The sequence below is a fragment of the Scedosporium apiospermum genome, assembly GCF_000732125.1.
Source record: "Scedosporium apiospermum strain IHEM 14462 chromosome Unknown SEQ_SAPIO_0105, whole genome shotgun sequence".
Lineage (NCBI taxonomy): Eukaryota > Fungi > Ascomycota > Sordariomycetes > Microascales > Microascaceae > Scedosporium > Scedosporium apiospermum.
This window is the reverse complement of record NW_015971806.1, coordinates 143,146-161,348: the sequence shown is the minus strand read 5'-3', so window position 1 is coordinate 161,348 and position 18,203 is coordinate 143,146. Positions and strand designations below refer to the sequence as shown.

The 18,203-nt window shown below is 51.2% G+C and overlaps 3 protein-coding genes and 4 pseudogenes across 3 annotated transcripts; 3 read left to right on the top strand and 4 right to left on the bottom strand.

Moving 5' to 3' along the window:
* Positions 1-533: 533 nt before the first annotated feature.
* Positions 534-3,030, bottom strand: SAPIO_CDS6615 (uncharacterized protein; the record flags this gene model as incomplete). Its single annotated transcript, XM_016788669.1, has 4 exons — positions 534-1,356; positions 1,424-1,432; positions 2,071-2,770; positions 2,904-3,030. The coding sequence occupies 4 exons, from the start codon at positions 3,028-3,030 to the stop codon at positions 534-536; spliced, it is 1,659 nt and encodes a 552-aa protein (XP_016641713.1).
* Positions 3,031-3,854: 824 nt separating this feature from the next.
* Positions 3,855-5,897, bottom strand: SAPIO_CDS6614 (annotated as a pseudogene; the record flags this gene model as incomplete).
* Positions 5,898-7,227: 1,330 nt separating this feature from the next.
* SAPIO_CDS6613 (uncharacterized protein) lies at positions 7,228-7,829 on the top strand (the record flags this gene model as incomplete). The annotated part of the gene is made up of 3 exons (XM_016788668.1): positions 7,228-7,360; positions 7,434-7,525; positions 7,587-7,829. The coding sequence occupies 3 exons, from the start codon at positions 7,228-7,230 to the stop codon at positions 7,827-7,829; spliced, it is 468 nt and encodes a 155-aa protein (XP_016641712.1).
* Positions 7,830-8,920: 1,091 nt separating this feature from the next.
* On the bottom strand, positions 8,921-9,859 carry SAPIO_CDS6612 (annotated as a pseudogene; the record flags this gene model as incomplete).
* Positions 9,860-10,829: 970 nt separating this feature from the next.
* SAPIO_CDS6611 lies at positions 10,830-11,663 on the bottom strand (annotated as a pseudogene; the record flags this gene model as incomplete).
* Positions 11,664-14,024: 2,361 nt separating this feature from the next.
* SAPIO_CDS6610 (Uncharacterized protein) lies at positions 14,025-15,161 on the top strand (the record flags this gene model as incomplete). The annotated part of the gene is made up of 3 exons (XM_016788667.1): positions 14,025-14,763; positions 14,821-14,918; positions 14,979-15,161. 3 exons carry the CDS (start codon positions 14,025-14,027, stop codon positions 15,159-15,161), a joined length of 1,020 nt encoding a protein of 339 aa, XP_016641711.1.
* Positions 15,162-16,653: 1,492 nt separating this feature from the next.
* SAPIO_CDS6609 lies at positions 16,654-18,198 on the top strand (annotated as a pseudogene; the record flags this gene model as incomplete).
* Positions 18,199-18,203: the final 5 nt, after the last annotated feature.

Genomic DNA, 18,203 nt, shown 5'->3' with positions numbered 1-18,203 from the left:
TATTATTATTATTTTCTCCTTCTTTCCCCTTCCCTCCATTTTAATAGCTCAAACCCTCCATTTTAATAACTCTTTTTGAGCGTATTGTCTACTATTTTCCCAACATCCCCGAGGTTGGTCCTTGCGTATCCTCCTCTCTCAGGCTTTGTATGAGAGTTATGTAGGGAGAAGCATTATGAGCTTTATGATTTCTATCTTAATCCCCGAGAGGGAATCAACGCTTCTACTGGGTTGGGGTGTATTTCCTAACGCCAGGTGAGTGTTTTCGCGTAAATTTGACAGGTAGCAGCTTCGACTAATAGATGAACCATGCTTGGTCTATACAAAGTAATCACTGTCAGCATAAGTAACGTCAAAAGGAACTTGCTAATTCAAATGAAAGGAACATGCATTAATTGCGGCTGATGAGCTAGCGTTTACACAACGAGTGGTACAAGAGACTTTCCGAGCGGGCTTGTTTAATATTTACTCAAAGACAGGTCAAAATATCCTTCAATCACCGCCGTCTAGCACCCTTCTACCTCTAACATGTCTTAATCTAAACGGCCCAACATCGACCCCACCAACCTCTTGGACAAATCCCCATATGTACTCAGCAACTGTCGAAAGTTCTCGCTCTCCCACAATTTCTCAACGTGACATGCGGCGAACAACGAAAACATCGATCTAAGCAGGTCCGGAGTTTCCTCCTCGAATGCAAGCCGAAGAAGATCGACAATACCCTCAATCGTGTCGCCGTTGACGTCGTATGCACAGAGAGTCTGGTGCAACTTATCCAGTGAAAGCGACACGAGCTTCGGGACCGCGTAATAATCCGCGAGGAGATATACTTTGGTGTGCGCAAGAAGGGCATCACCAGGATTCTTGCATTCTGTTGGATCATACGGCGGCCCCGTTGAAACAATGCTGCTGTCGAGGTATGTGGCGCTTGTGAATCCTCTCCAAAGTCGATCCCGTTTCCGACTCTTCCTTTTCTTACTAGTCTTCCTTGTAGGTAAGCCCCAATCATCGTCGCCGTTCACAGCGATAGGTTCCTCAATGGCGTGTTCCTCGTCCTTGGATTCTTCGACAGCGGGCGCCTCGGCCTGGGGTTCCTCGAAATTGGTGCCGTTGGGTGCAGGGTCCTGAGGCGCTACCTCCAAGTTGTAGTCACCGGTATATGCATATTCGCAGAGAAGCACAAACGCCAGCTCGTCGACAGACTCCAAAAAGGCATGGTTCGGTTTCGCTTCGCTGAAATTGCCGTAGACCAAGTTGTGCAGCGGTTGGGATTGGCCGGCGATAACGGCGGCGTGGGCAACAAATTCTCTTTTGTTTGGCCCGACAAAGAACCGGATGGTGCCAGACGAGATGACTCTTGGCATCAATGTTAGTACCAGAGAGCTAGGCAATGCGCTACCATTGGGACAAGAGACAGACGCACCTTTCAAAGCTAATGGGGTTCATGTTGTGTTGAGTTAGATTAGAGGTTGGTAGGAAAGAGCACGAGACAATAACGATGTGGAAGATGGCGGTAAGGGTTCATCTCCAAACTTTACTGTTGGGCACCAATGTCAAGAGCTACGGGGTACCTGATAGGTGTAGTTGGCCCCTGACATGGATGTGCATATGCATATTCGTCCCGTGTTTAAAGCAGTTTTATTTGCGACCTAGTCACCTGACGTCCGCTTCACATAGAATCATCGAACCATAGATGAAGTCCGGAAACAAGGCGCCGCCTGCAAACTCGCCAAAAGACCATCAGCAATATTGAGCCTCTTCCGGGACGGTTGCGGAGGTTATCTGGGGTTCACGCCTAGACCCACTAGGCTACAACGCCCGTCCTGTCCACGCACAAGATCAGTTCCGCTCTTTTGGGCGCTTTGGGTGCAACCCGGGATCTCCGGCTCTGGGCCCATCAAGCCTTGATACAATTAGGTGATCCCAAATGTATTATATAGAGAACGAATATTGAAGTATCCTTCCTGTATGAACGAGTTTATCCAAAATCTGACGGGCGCCAGAATCTTCGCCATGATGAACCCGCCAACCGAGAACTATGGCTTTCCATAGGATGTATTCCACCAATACCACCCAGCAACTGCAGCGAGAACCGAGGCAATGATGGGGCTAATTTTATAGAGCAGCTTGGTAATTCCGATTTTCATAAGGATCGATACCTTTTCGTCAAACCATTTCTGGTCATTTAAATGGGGAAATGGTGTGCTTGGGACAGGCTTGCTGAGGAACTCGCACAACGGTTCCCAGCCCTCCGACAGTTTAAACTCCAGTAACCTCTCCTTGGGAGTAATCCGCCTAACTAGCGCGTAGTGCTCACGATACTTCTCTTTCGCTTTCAGCTCCGCATCCTTTTTGCTTTTAATGCCAAGCCATCCTTCCACGGTGGTCTCCTGCACCCTTCCGATCGGATAAATGTAGGAACGGTCGAAGTAATATACAAGGCGGACGAACGGGTTGAACATGTTGCCGATGATGCTGTGCATATAGCTTTTATACCACGATTCAATATCTCGTTCGACCAAAACAACCTTGGCCTCCGGATACGTTGTTATGAGGTCCTCGGAAAAGGCGATGGCTGGTGTATCGGAAGAAATACCGCCGAAGCCGTGTAGAAGCTGGTCAAACTCGCCCCGGCCGAAAGGTGTTCCGGCGTTGAAGAACTTGCGATTGATGGCGTCCTGCCACATCTCGTTATCGCCAAAGTTGGTGGACAGCAGGTGGAAGGAATGCCAACATCGAATCCCCAGCTGCTCTAAAGCCGCACACATAGCTGCGGGATGGTTAGCAATCCCATTCTCATTGGCTTCTTTTTCATTTTATCAACGAAAGAATAAAAGCGAGGACCCTGTCTCACCCTAGCGCGAGGAATTCAATCGACCTCGGCAGTAACGGCCACAACTCACATGAGGTTCCTGTCCTATTAAAGCCAAGGCATAGAACTTGCATCGGCACAGTCCTCTTTTTCCCTCGCGGCGATTCACTGCTGATGGGACGGAAGAGCTCCGGATGTCTCTCTTGAACTGTCGCCATGATTCAACCTGGTCGTGAGGAGAATTTGGGGAAAGTGGGAGCTGACGTGTGAAAAGGAGATGGAGGTCAGCAGGATGTCTTGTTCGGAATAGGAGTGAGAGAAGAAAATCTCGAGGTTGGGCATGCCATTGATTGAGGTGGGATTTTAGTAAGCCGTCAGCTTCATTTCCCAGATTCTTCGGGGCGGTGAGAATGGCAACGTGGATGCGACGTTAGACACGGACGCACGGGTATGTTAAGTGCGAACCGTTTCTACAATGCAACATCCATCCCTATACGAAGAATATTCATTCGGAATCTTTTAGAGTCAAAATTAAGTCAGCGGTTGTTCCAAACTGAACGCCAAATATTGTGGTTCGGCCGAGATTGTGGTCTGGTTCCCGGACATATTATTCTGGACCCAAAAAAGGGTTTAAAATGTGATAAAATTGCTCAAAATGAAAGAAAGTCTAGCACGTAGTTCAGCACGTAAAACTTACAATTTATAAGATATAAGGCAACATTTCACGTGTGGAGACGTGTTAGGTGGTGAAAGGAGTGCGTCTATATTGTTGTCGTAATATCATGATTCATGACTTGCGATCCTATACTATCTATTTAACCCCGACTTCCCACACAGGTAAGATTCGCGTGGGAATGTAAAACCTAAAAACGGCACGAGGCACCAAGGAAACCCGGACACCGTCCAACTCTCATCCTCGTTCCGCTCCAACTGCCCCATATACTCTGCCCTTGGCAATAGGCCAATGATGTCAACCGACATCGGGCCTTTAATTCCCAAGCTGTAGTTCATGAGCTCACCCTCTTTGCAATTCTTCTTTCTTCTAGACCGTAATCCATCGGGCCATCCAGGTATCTACTACCTGCTTGGCCTCGTCCACAAGGCCCAAATCCAAGAGGAGCTGGGTAGTACCACGCACAGCGGATTCCAGGGCGGAGAAGATCCACGCATGCGTAATGCTGGTGTGCTCGCCAATGAAGATAGTGTTCTTCTCGGTCTGGTGGTAAGCGGGAATGAACAGTTCCTGTTGTCCGGTGGTGGGGGCAGCCCAAGCGCCGGCCTGATGCTCGTCAACCTCCCAGCACTGGCGGTCATAGTTGCCCGTAAACTGCTCGTTGGCAATCTCGCCATGGACTTCTACCATAGCTCGTTGGATCATAGCCACATGGTCCTCCTCGCTCAGCGCCGCTACGGACCGGGCCAGGGTACCCGAAATGTAAGAGCCAAGAATAACACCAGGTCGCGTGGAGTTGATCTCGTAGGCGGGGTAGCAGACGGAGCCGACACCGGGGATATCGGTAGATCCGCAACCGCCGAAGATGGGGTTCTCCTGGGTTTCCCAGAAACGAGTCTTGTAGTGGAGGGCGACCTTGCAGGACTGGGCGTAGTTTAGGGTCGAAATTGCGCGGGAAAGGAGGCTGGAATAGGCGGGAGTTTTCCATAGCCTGACCTTGGAGAACGGAACAGCGACCACAGCGTAATCGTATTCCTCGCTCTGGGCCTCTGCATCGAAAGCGTTGTCTCTCCAGCTGACGGAGACCTTAGATGTGCCCTCGTCGTAATCCAGACCGGTAATCTTCCGGCCGTAGGTGATCTTGTCTTTGACGTGAGGGGCAAACGCACGAGGGAGGGATTCAAGCCCTTTGTCAATAGTGCGCCAGGTCGTCGCACCGAAATAGGTATTGTCGTACCACTCTCCCCACATTGGGGTGTTGCCGGAACCGGAAAGGAAGTCAATAGTGTCATCATCGAGGCCAAGGCCGTATCGGAGGTAGGCCGTTTCGGACCAGTGGAAGAGTCCACGATCGATAGCCTCCCGGTGAGCCTTGAAGATATTCGTAGAGATGTTGCGCATCCTCTCAGGTGTGAAGTCAATCAAGTGCTCAATAAGCTCGGAGGCGATGTCGGCACCCTCGGGGTCAGCCGCCGTGGGAGCAGGGTTCGCCAGGGATTTATCCGCGGCAATTTGGGCACTGGTGGGAATACGTCCATTTGGAAGGCGAGAGCCGCGAGAGTTTGCCGGGGTGTTGGGGTTGCTCTGGACCCAGGGAATGAAGTTGACGGCAAGGTCAGGCTGATCGCTGTTCATTTCGTTCAGGAGGTCGGCCAATTGGAACACCATCTTGTGGTCCTGGATGTCCAGTGTCTCATTGGTGTCTGCGTACTTAATGGAGACGGGGAATCGCATTGGGCCCATCTCTTGATACTGGTAGTCAGAAGGGCCAGTACCATTGAGATATTTGGTTCGAATACGACCACCAACGCGCTGGGTCGACTCCATAATATGCCAGTCATTGATCCCGACCGAAGTAAGCAGCAGACTTGTCATGAGGCCTGCCATACCTCCTCCAATGATGGCAATCTTCTTGTTTTTAGCGTCATCACTGGCGGCGGCGCTGGTGTTCTTCGACTGCAAGTACTTCACACCATCGAACCAGAGACCGTTTGAATCTCCGATTTCATGCAGGCTCTGACGCTTTTGGAGGGGCTCAGAAACACTGACCGGCTCGGAGCGACCGAGCAGCCTGGAATCCGAGTATGCGTGCAGGCAGCCATGTCCGGGAGCACCTTGAGGCACATACCAGACCAGGCGGTCTGGCATGGCATCCCCAGCACCCACGACGATGGAGGCTACCTCATGGTGACCTTGACTTGCATCACCCGAGGCGCAATCACTATAGACAACGCGGATGTTACCCGAGGGAGCTTTGTCGCCATAGCTGATATGCACGTTATAGGCAGATTCGCTCGAGATGCTAGGAGGGACTTTGAAGAAGAGAGATTCTTGAGAGAGGGGGGTGGGACTGGAGGCTACGCCGCCAGCGAGGAAAAGAAGAGAGGTAGCGGCTCTTTTGAGGTTTGCCATGTTGAAAGCTCTCTATTAGGAGGAGACTTGGGCTTGAGGAGTGTCGGTGATGGTAAAACAAAACGAAAAGGCTCCTGTGGGCGGTCTTTCCATTCATTTTATGTTCATCCAAAAGCAATGGCAAATACATTTGGTGTCTTGCATGAGGCATGTCCTGCATGAGAGCGAGCTGATGGAATGATGGTCCAACACAGCTGATTTGTCACAGCTGATTTGACACAGCTGATTTGAGATTAAGCGATGACGATATGACAACTTCGTAATTCAGAAAATCATCAACTTGATAACTCTTATCGGAGTCTATTGTCTACTCTCATAGCAAAGTCTTTACAGTAAAGTCTTCAAGGCAACTCGTATAGCATGAGCCATATACGCCTTTGCAGGCGATTTAGGACTGCCGAGAGTGGGGGGCGATGCCATGAATACGCCCTTCGACTCTTGCTATTCTGTATCTCGCCCTGCCCCTGCTGCTTTGATAAAGGGACCGAGCCTTTTCATTGGTGTTGTCGTGTTGGCAAACCAAATACAGCTCGACTGGACCTTCCTAGCCTCCCAGGGTGGTTGGTGTTACATTTTGCTTCAATGTAACTTCGAAAAAGTAACAAGGCGCTTCCCGCCGTCATCCACGTGGTGGGGAAGAAGTAAACAGCCGCATGGCTAGGCTATAAACAGACAATGTCCTGTTTATCAATTGATCAAGATATTTTATCTATCAATGTGTGTGTGTGTTCCTTCGCCAAGGTTCTTTTGTAGTTCGCGTCTTGGCATGCGTCTCTGGGGCCACATCCTTCCGGCAGATTGGTCAAAGATAGCGGGGATGCGCGGTAATCATTCTGCGCGGGTTTGGATCCCTGCAGGAATTCCGTCAGCAATCGAGTTCAAATCCCGACCGAGGGTTCCGCGATTTCGGGACGGCGTGGGCGGGGGCGTCTTATCGCATCAATCATGTCTCCGAAAAGTCCCCGCTAAAATGTAAAAGCCCCCATAGTGGAGAATCTACCGAGTTCGGAAAAGAGACAACGATAAGTGAGGAAAATAACGACGGGCAGTAGCTATTGCGTAAGAGAGAAAAAGCTTGGCGGACCGATATCAAGCTTCAAAGTGAGCCGGGGAACTGGTATTATTCGCTTCAACGCCCACGTGGAAAGCACGAGGGCCCCATCCAAGAGCAACGATGAAACCAGGACGAGATTTTATATAACCCAGCCAGCCGAGTCTCCGAGAGCACGCCCAGGTAATCTTGCCGAGCATCAAGCATCACATCCTTCTTCTCCCAAGCCTTTGCCATTTGCCCATAGCACGAAGAGCAAATTAATTATCATAAGTCACAATGGTGGGCCTCTTACAGACAGCCACCCTTCTCTTGGCCGCCGTAGGCTCCGTCGTCGCGGTTCCATCCTCTCGTTCCAAGGGGAAACCTAAGTCGGTAGTTACGCATGTCGGTAGCCAGGGCGCCATTCTATGTAAGTACATTCCTCCACTTACCTCAACGCTGGCCTTCCACTTTCCTCAGTATCAGAACTAATCTTGGACTAGCTGGTGGCGTGCACACAAAAGACCTCTTGTTCGTTAGTGGAACTACTCCGTCCGTTAACGGGACTATCCCAGAGGGCATTGAAGCTCAGACTGTAAGTTGATTCGGCCTAACGTACGAAATATGTCCATTACTTGTTGCTAAATCCTGCGTAGGCTGCCGTGATCAACAACATCGCTGCTATCCTTGAAGAAGCTGGTACGTCGTGGGAAAACGCCCTCAAGACGACGGTGTATCTCGCCTCGATGGATGACTTTTCAGCTATGAACGGTGTGTATGGTAGCTTGCTGCCTAACCCTAAGCCGGCTCGCACGACAATTCAGGCTGGGAAGTTGCCGGGGAACTTTTCAATCGAGATTGAGGCTGTCGTCGCGTTGCCGCGTTCGTCTCGTTGCTAGATGACAGTTTGTATTTAAATCAACGTCTTAAATGCTGAGTATAAAAACTGAATACAATATCGGCTTGCATTTGGGAGTAATAATATTGAGGTATATAATCTTCGATGTGCTTCAGGGCTGTTATGACCGCGACATAAAGCGAGCTCACGGTTTACAGAAAAGGACTCTCGTTAATAAGTGATTGTATACCAGAGGCAGAGTTGATGAAAACTATTCCCAATTAGTCACTAAACCGTGAATTGTTAAGTCGTCCAGTGTAAAGATGGTTGTGTAACAGAGTGAAGGGGAATTTGGTAGGACGAGTGGAGGTCAAGTGCAGGCCTGGTATTAGAGCGCCGCCAATCGCTAATTTCTTTTCCTTTCTTTTTCTCACACGTCTCATCTCTATTGGCCCTACTAAAGCCATTCTTTCTGCTCTTCGAGTAATGTCTTCATCATGCTTTTTCCTCAGCTTTCCTAGCCGCTCCATGTCTGGTATGTAGAACTCTAATTGGCCTCTCCTCGCTCTGTAAGTACTAGTTTCTTCAACCAGATTATTCTTTAGCTAGCATTACCGACGCCTTCTCAGAGCACTTGAGTCGTTCTTTGCTTCCCCGGTCGGCGTTTAATATCCTGGAAATTGCTGTTCCATATTGACTTCGGCCTCCTGCGGCTCGGCCCTGACTCAGGGCCCCTGAGCCCCATTCGGCCTATGGAGCCCTCTTCTGATCCTCTGCCGTGAGATACAGCATCCGCGCGGTTACCGCATCGACCCCTGCCTTGATGAGGATACATGTGTAGGCGCTTTCAGACATCTGGGGAGGGGAGTAAGTGCCTCTGAGATCCTTGTCGTTGATGTTTTCGAAACTACAAGGAAACACAAAAAGCAGAGGCAAAGTACACACGGCTCCCTCTACAAGCAAAAAATCATCATATCTGTCACCGCTGCCCACAGGCGCATCTCGCATGCTTGACCTTACAATCTGATCTGCACTAGGGACTAGATTATCCTACAGTCAATTCGTAAAATATCTCTGGATCATAATTACTTTACACTCTGTATGGAATACAAAGGAAATCCTGTTGGTCATAAATCTAAATAAGAACCGGCCTCACGCGTTTGCGCCGTCATTAGTCTTCTCCCAGGCAGCCCGGATGGAATCCCAATATTGTTCCGGGTGCTTCCTCATATGTCCCACATGCCCGCTTCCTTCAAACATGACACCTTCGCCATGATATCCAGCTTCTCTCGCATTCGCCATATGTTCCTCAATGTCTTTCCAAAAGATCAAATCGTCTTCCTTGCTGTACAGGAATAGGGACTGCGAGCTCTTCACTTTGAACTCCTCCTCCTTCAGAATGCGCACGCTGAAAACTGGAGGGCTCTCCCTTCCGGACATGCCATCGAAGAAGCGGTTGGCGCAAAGGAAGGCGCCCCAGATACCCTGGGTGACGCGAAAGGGCCAGGGGAACCAGCCGGCGGTGCCGAGGGCCATAGCGTAAGACCAACGCTTGAGGTTCTCCCAAGTGAAGACGACGCTTCCTGGAGTCGAATCGTAGACGGCTAGGCGGTGTGGTAAGGGTCGTCCGTACTTTTCCTTGTACGCGTTCAGGGTGGCGGAATAGTTGATACCGCCGGTGTTGGACATGACGTGGAAGAGTACCGCGTCTTCCGACTCATCGAGGGCTCCTGCGCCATCAGGGAAGGCCTCTTCGATAACGGGAATCATGTTTTTCGTCCGTTGATCGACGTCTAGCCTCATGGCGCGGAAGATGGGGGAGAGAATGACGATTTGTTTGGCGTGGGGGAAGAGTCGGCGGAAGCCATCGGTGTATTTGGAGACGTGCTTGGGGATGCCGTCGCCCCAGCCATAGAGGATGATTACCCGGGGGCCTTGTGGTGGTGTCGCGCCATCCTTCTCGCTCAGTTGTTCGCCCTGTCGAACATAGATTTGGTCCGAAATGGCCGTGAAGCCGGGGAAATAGGGCTTCTTCTCCGGTTCCGCCATTTTGTGGACTCGTCTCTGGAGCGCGTAAAGTTCGCCTTGCATCTTGAATGCACACCATACGGGGCGCCGGCTTAAATATTTACATGATTGTTGAAGGGAGAGTCCACTTCTCGGAGTCGGAGAGAATAAAGAAAGAATAAAATTATCGTTGGGAGAAAGGCACGGCCCCACCTGCCAAACATGGATATCTCCGAAGCCCAATAGGACTCCGGGTTAATTTGAAATCCCATTCCGTCATCGCAGAACTGATAATCTGATCGCCTTGCGTATTGAGAAGCGAGAGCCTTCACGATGTATCGGGCCTTGGGCTAAGATCTACGTGAGTAAAGATAAGTACGGAGCAGAGAAAATAATGAAATGGATACTGTTTCGTTACTGCGGCTCATTGTGGGCGATGTTTAGTAATCAGCCAACCAGCGCTTTGTACCCTTGACAGCTGCCAGCTGTCGGATGCTTCGGGTTCTCAGAAGTCTTGCGCCTTGCGTGGGGGGACTTAGTGGGGGTAAGCCGAGCAGGCTGATTTTGGAATTGGCATGTGATTCAAAGATTGGATTGGCAACATCGATGCATCTTCGTGACCTTCGTGGACAGTTCGAGGTTTAAATAATATATCTCAACAAAACCGGACTTGTTGAAGAATGGTTCCTACCGAGGTAAGTTTTGTGCAAAGCACGTCCAATACGACGCTGACGTGACAGCTCCTTCTGACAGGAGGCGACGGTCGTTGCAGTCACTTCAGCCCTGTGTCAAACTGAGAGCTGCCTCGGCATCGCCAGCTTGGCATGACCCTATCTCGAATAGGCTAAGGGGAGAGGAAAGAATCGCCCGAACCGAGAATTATCCATGCCCCACTCGCTTTCGTCTCTGTAAGAAACACTATGGTGTACTTCGTAGTTTACGCAGGCGAAAAAGCATGAGATGCAGACCTGGCTAGACTTATTTCTTTTATATTTCGACATTGAATTAAAATGTGCACATGCACATCAGCATGCCAGTTAGCCCGTAGCATTAATTAAAGCTTCCCAGTGTTGTTGAAACTCCCATGGCGACCTGCACCACTGCTGAACCTGCCGGCACCCCTGATGCTTTCAGTCTTCACCGCTTCGCATCCCTTGTCATACTCTTCTCTCAGGGCGCCCTGGAACGAAGTCGCTTCGTACGTGCTGTAATAGCATGAGTTGCGATCCAGATTCATGCACAGCTGCGGGAAGGCAAGCAGCTGCCTAGCAAGGGCAGTCGCCTCTTCCAAGGCCTTCCCCTTGGGCACGACACGGTTCGCTAGTCCCATAGTGAGGGCCTCCTGCGCACCGACAGGGCGCCCCGTCAAGATCATATCGAGAGCTCTGCCGAGCCCGATAACGGCCGGAAGGCGAACAGTACCCCCGTCAATCAGCGGAACCCCCCAGCGTCTGCAAAACACGCCAAACACGGCATCTTCCGCAACGACCCGCATATCGCCGAGAAGACTCAGCTCCAACCCACCCGCAACGGCATGTCCCTCAACGGCACAAATAAGTGGTTTCTTAACCTGTAGACGCGAAGGGCCCATCGGACCCCTGTTCCGATCGCGGACGGGCTGCATGTGATCGAGGTTGCCGCTGCCGAGCTGCTCGCCGTTTGCCTGCGCGACCTCGTGAAGATCTGCCCCCGCGCAGAAGGCACCTTCCGCTCCTGTGAGGATGCCGACTTTTTGGGTCGGATCGTTTTCGAAGGCGATGATGGCATCGTAGAGTTTTTGTCCCGTCCCCGGGTTGACTGCGTTTCGTCGGTGGGGTCGATTGATGGTGATGGTTGTGATTCCCTCGGGTGTTGATGTGCTGAGCACGGAGTTGGGTTCGGGATCCATCTTGGCTGGAGAGAGGAGATAATTGTTCTCGAGGGGGAGAGAGGGTTGATGAGAGTGTAGAGCTCTGGCGACCCGAGCCTGAAAGGAATATGGGATGTTGATTTATGCGGGGAAGCACGAGGGACAGTGCGAGTGGAAAGTGCCGGTCCCTAAGGATTGTCGCTGTGCACGATCGATTGAAGGTCTCCGTTCTACCTCGGCAGTTCGTCGCGAAACAGGCCCATCGTCCCCTTTCGTTATAACTAATAGTCGGAAGTCAAAGAGGAAATCGCATTCGGATTGATCTACCGTTGTATGCTGATATCGGTTAGAATATACAAGAGCAATCAACTCAGGCTGTAATAAAGTTTGGAAGTTCAGGGGTATAATTAACCAACCTCTGCGGATGATCGAGGCGGGCCTGCTAACTCACCAGCCAGTAAAGATCCCGGACATCAAGATCCCGCGCCTCAAGGGATATGTGAGCCAGCTTGAGAACCTTGGAAAATATATTCCTCGTCTGGGACTTAAACCCTTCAAGACAAGGAGCCTCGTCATCACCGGGCCTCGCCAGTCAGCAAGCAAAATCGCAGGATGAAGAGCCAAAGGCCAGAACATCACCCAGCCCACCCTCAAAGACACCAACCAGCTCCATCGCTTCTGGCTCAGAGTTGCGGGATTAGCATTGAGGTCTGTCCTGGACGCGCTCTTTTCGCTTACCATACGAGAGTCATATCGCGATGCAATGGCACCCGAGCAGAACATCCGCTTTACGTAGGATATGTTAGCCATTTCTAGTTGTACAGGAGCTCTTTTTCACTAGACGTTGCAGCTCTCACTTAATGGAGGGGTTATCTCCAACGTCTAAGAGTTCTCGTGCCTCTCAGTCGCGAGAACACCACGATTGATTGGGGAGACGAGTTTCAGTCGACACGTCCTGGGCACTAGCCATCTTTGTCATTCCCCTGAGAGACTGGGCCCTGTCATTGCGTTTTCTCAGGTCCGCATTACCCCAGCAGCCGGCGATGTGGCTTTTACGCCGTAAAGAACAGGAAGAAATAGATGGGGCTGGGCATGGCAACAGAATAGGGGCAGGACAAAACGCCATCACAGGACCTCCTTATCGGGTTGAACGGGGCTCAGCTACGCCCAGGAAGAACTCTTTAGATATAGTGGCGAGTTGTCGGCCAACGAAGCACAAGTGCGCTTGCCCGGGAAGTATCCCCCCCCCTCTCCCCCCCTTCTCCCAAACTGGATGCTTCCCCAGTGGCTCACGACATCCAAAAATCGAATGCCATTGCTTCCATCGCGTATTTAGGTAGGGTCGATTGGAAACTATTGGCTACGGGCAGCCCAAAATGATGCATCACTGTTCCTGTCGCGACGGTTACCTTACGGGTGGCGCGTGGTCGACGCGAAGCATGTCGGGCGTCGTCCTTCATCACAGCTACCACACGAGGACACCACACCAGTACGACCGAATCAACAAATAGCGCAGACTTCTTCTCAGGGAGATAATCGCTTTACGCAACGTGGCAAGTGTGATGTAGGAGCTTAATGCCGCGCGAGTCGGTATGGATGGGATGTTGGCTGGGCGATGTCTGGACACAGCTCGCAGGTAGAATGAGAAGATTACATGTCCACGTTTATAGCGGGAGGTAGGCTGAACGCTAACAGCCGCGGATCAGATATAAGGCTTAGCAGCGACTCAACCTCGACTTCAGGGGGTTCGGAAGCAAAGACAGCGTCAAGCATCTCTGTAGGCCTTTCTTTGCTGGCCTCAAGTTAGGGAGGTGGCGCTGGCATCTTCGCTTTGACCCACGAAATCGCCGTGAGCCTAGGCTTGACATGACCAGGGGTATGAAACTTCTATTTATAATTTCGTATAAAAGGCGCCGAGGAGAGTGGGGCTACGACGGAATGAAGGTAGGATTATGTCGTATTACCTTGTCTACCATGATTGCCGTTCCTCATGCACCGACCAGTAGAATTGACTAGTGCCGGAATAATAGAAAATATAGGAAAGAGCCGCCCTGACAGCGGGCCCTCGCGATCGGCTCTTTTCATTCTAATTCATGCATGTCTCGTATTCACGAAGTGACGCTCTCTCTCTCTCTCTCTTTCCCCTCGACAGCCGAATAGCTCTGTTTCATAGAGCTTGCGCGCGTCGGTATCGTCAAGGGGACGGGGAGACAGCAGAGAGACTCTTCAAGGGAGACTGCCCGTCTCAAAATAGGTCGTCTCAAAGGATATCTATAAGAGGTGTGTCTTGTTCTTTTTCACACTCCCTCTTCACTCAGCCTGTTTCTTCATCCGTCCTTGGCTAGAACTCAACAATCCACTCGTTCATACACCAATCAACGATCATTACTTCCATCCACAATGCTCCCTCGCTTGGCTTTTACCATCCTCACCCTCGTGGCTGACGTGTCCCTCGGCACCGTAATTCCCCGTGCTACCGGCGCCTGCACCGCCCCGGCTGTCCGCAAGGAGTGGCGTGAGCTTACTGACGCCGAAAAGGCCGAGTACCTCCGTGCAGCAGTGTGCCTCCGCCAGCTGCCCAAGGCAAAGTACGCGAATATTGACGCCGCCCTCACACGCCTAGACGATTTGGTCTATACTCACCTTGCTCTTAATACCGAAATCCACTTCGTAGCAAACTTCCTCCCGTGGCATCGTTGGTATGTGCAATTACATGAGGACCTGCTGCGCAGCGAATGCGGATTTACGGGAACGCAGCCGTACTGGGACTGGACCATTGACTCCGACGCCAATAATGTCGTCAACTCGCCTGTCTTTGATCCCGTCACAGGCTTCGGCGGGAACGGCAAGCCTACCGGCAGCAGTGAGCCAGGTTTCGAGCGTTGCGTTGTCGACGGCCCCTTTGCCAACACGAATCTGACGCTAGGCATGGGGCTGCCTTACTCACCTGAACACTTCGACCGCCTACATTGTTTCACGCGGGGGTTTAACGGCGGGCTGGGCACCGACGAAAACGGCGAACTTATTATAGGCGACATGCAGGCAGGTGCATACGGTTCTGGAGTCATGAACACCATCTACGCCTTTGATACCTTTGCCAGTATGAGTAACATGCTCGAGGGATTGCCGCACGCACAGAGTTCGTATTTCCTTTATCTTACAATATTTGCAATATACTAACACAAACAAATTATAGTCCATAGTATAATTTTTGGTGATATGGGCCCGGCCACCTCGCCAAATGAGCCTCTCTTTTTCCTACACCACGGCAACATTGATCGTGTTTGGGCTAAGGTACACTCTTCTCATTTCTCTTTTCTAGGTGAAGGGGCCTGTTGCTAACTCCTACCACAGTGGCAAGGCCGGAACAATACCCGCTTGGCTGATTACTCTGGCTTCCAAGACGCTGCCAAGACTATTCCGGCGTCCATTGCTGATACTATGCCTGTTCTGGAGCTTAGTGATGCTATACCCATTGTCAAAGACTATATGGACATTCAGGCTGGCCCGCTGTGCTATACTTACTCATCTATATAAACGCAATTTGGAGAGCCACATCTTAATAGACTACTCGCCCGCCGAGCTATCAAAAGCCCATCACAAATAGGAAACATAATTATAGTGTGACGGGGAATAAGATGACAGCGGTGGAAATGGTGACGTTCTCTTCTGGGACCGCAAGAATGGGGGCGGAAGAACATTATTCCTTGCTATAGCCTAGGACTCTAGTTATTTCTTTTCTTTTCCTTCCTCCCAGAAAAGGAAAAACAACTTCAACAAGTTTTTTCTTTATCAGTTCTTTTTGACAGTCAATTGACTCTTGATCTTCATTATTAATAACGTCCAGCTGCCTATTCCGGCTTGACACAAGTCACAGGGTGTCCCTTTGGATACTGATATGATCTTTGGCTTCCTTTTATTTGGAAGCCTCCTTTGGTTGTGATACGGCCCTACCTATTGATCAACCATTCCGACGTTCCATTTCCAAGCATTATAGCCTCGTCAATTCTACTCATTTCCCACACTACACCATCATCAAATTAAACGAGCAAAAAATTAATTCAATTGTATCAATTAGCAAAAAGAGTTCGGCCCCCGTCGATTGGGCCTACATCTCTTGTCGTCGGTTCGTATCGCTCGATTCGCTTTGTCGGTTTGTTTGATTCGTTTCGCTCGGTTCGATTCGGGTACGTTGTTGTTGGACTTGTTGAGAGAAGTTGAGTCATCACGGCTTTGTCCTGACTGTAACCAGCGCCCGCATATTATATTTTTTAATATTAGCTTAAGATATTGTGACGGGGAAAAAGGTGACAATGGTGAAAAGGGGGACGTTCTCAAGATTCCGCAAGCATGGGGGGCGGAAGAATATTGTTCCTTGCCATGGGCCATGACCATGGTTATTTCTTTTCTTTTCTTTCCTCAGGGGAGGAAGATCAAGTTCAACAAGTTTCTCAAGTTCTTCAAGCATGATAGTCATTAGTTCTTCTTTGAATTGACTTCATTATTATCATTTCTCATGGATCATCTTGTGTGGTGACTCCGGACAGTTCTTCTATTGTTTTGTGTGTGTAAGTGTCCCCTATTTGACACTTTCATGATCTCTGGCTTCCCCCTATTTGGAAGCCTCCTGATACGGCCCTATTCCCGTTGATCAACCATTCCGACGTCCCACTACCATTCCTGCAGGCGGAATTGCAGCAGCTTCTTGTGGGAACTGTTCTAGGCCCATTTGACCAACTGTTTCTTTCTTGTTTCTTGTGGTGTGCGGGCAGGCTGCACTGCTCCGTCTCAATATATATATTAAATAGTAGAAAAATAAAGAAAACTCTAATCTAACCTACTTTACTCTTTTTAAGTAAGTTAGTTATAGCCTGATAAGTTAGGGGCTAATTATTTTAATATTACACTGGGATCGAAGCGAACAGGGGAACCCCAGGGCCGTTCCCGTTCCTCTCTACTCCACATCCCCCGCCCTCACTAAGCAAAAAAACTAACTCCAACACTGGTCCATCACATTATATCAATCAACATGCCGCTTCACGAGACCGACCCAGATTTCGAGAGTGAGCTCCGAGAAAAGGCCAAAGCAGCATTAAATGCAAAGTTCGGGGTTTTCAAATATGATCTCCCGCTGCCGCTCCTCCTCGTCGATGAATATGCGGAGAAGCCACTGCCGTGCCATGAACCTGCCGAGGAGACCATCGCCATCAGCGCCCACATGTCGGTGCGCATCCGTACCTTTTACGAGCAGATTGCCGCCGCCTATAACGGGATCGAGGATCCGCCAGCCAGCATCGGCATCAAGCTCGAAATCCAGCCGCAGAACTTTGACCCAGAGAAGCCAGGATGCCACCATCGCAGGTATCACTCGCGCCGCCTGCAGCTGCACGACCCCGAGACACTGCCAGATCTGCCCTTTGTGAGCAGCCTGGCCATCAGGTCAAGGTCGTACGGCTCCGGCGCCGAAAACGCGACAGACATACGCCCTCTGTCTCCCCTCGTGCCGCTGCAGTGCCTCGTCCACCTGCCGGCTGTCCAAGAGTGGAATGCCCCCTGGTTGTGGGAGCGGCCCATGCCCGCCTCCATGCCGAGTAGGGTGATGCGCGAGCACTACACCTGGCCGTGGGAGGGCCCCCTGCGGGACGCCCGCCACGAGTTCGGCGCCGCCATCATGGACCAGGAGAAGCACCTCTGCGGGAAAAGGATCCCCGCCAGTCTGACCAGGGCCGCACTGCACTTCTGGCCTTTCTTCTCGCTCCCCATGCATGACCAGTCCGTGGCCCGGCCGAACCTGATCCATCCCGCGGATAAAGACCCGGTGTCTGTCGGCCTGTGCAAGCTCGGTGCGCAGCTAAGTCTGTTCGACGTGCGTGCTGTCGTCACTTCAGACCTGTTCCCCAGTCCCGAGGCATCAACCGACCAGCAGTGGTCACAGATGCGGCGATTCCGGCTCGAATTCCATTCCCTCCGTCCAGACGGGCGGTGGTACTTTGTCGGCCCCGGTGGCGAGGATCCACACGACTCTGAACAAGGAGGGTACAAGATCTCAGACACAGAACACTACCCCCGCGAAACTGACACGGACGAGGACATGGACCTCGACGCCGAGTATGGCGACAACCCGGACGACGAGTACGATCACGATCTAGACATGTTCCGCACCGAGCCCTGCAGGGAACGGATCGAGCCCCTGCTTGCGGCGTTTGCGAAGTCTCTGACTCGCGACAATATGCCGAGCCTCGAGGACGCCGAGATTTTCACGCACTTGTGGTGGGACCCTTCAGACGACAGAGAAGTGGAGGAATATGGTCTGCCGATGAGAAAGGGCCACAGATGGGGTGTCAAGTTCATTGCTGGGCGTGGTAGTAAGAAGCAGAAGGACGGCGATGCTGCTGCTGCGGCACCAACACCACCGGTGGTGCAGTGGCAAGTTGGCGACTGGAGACCCAGCGAGGAGGTCATGAGTTTGTTCGAAAGCCTAGGACGGCAGGAGTGGCTCGATCTCGAGTGGGACAAGTATAGATCTACGGCGGGGCACGACTTGCTGGGAAACAGCGAGTCTTCACCCATATAGTCGGA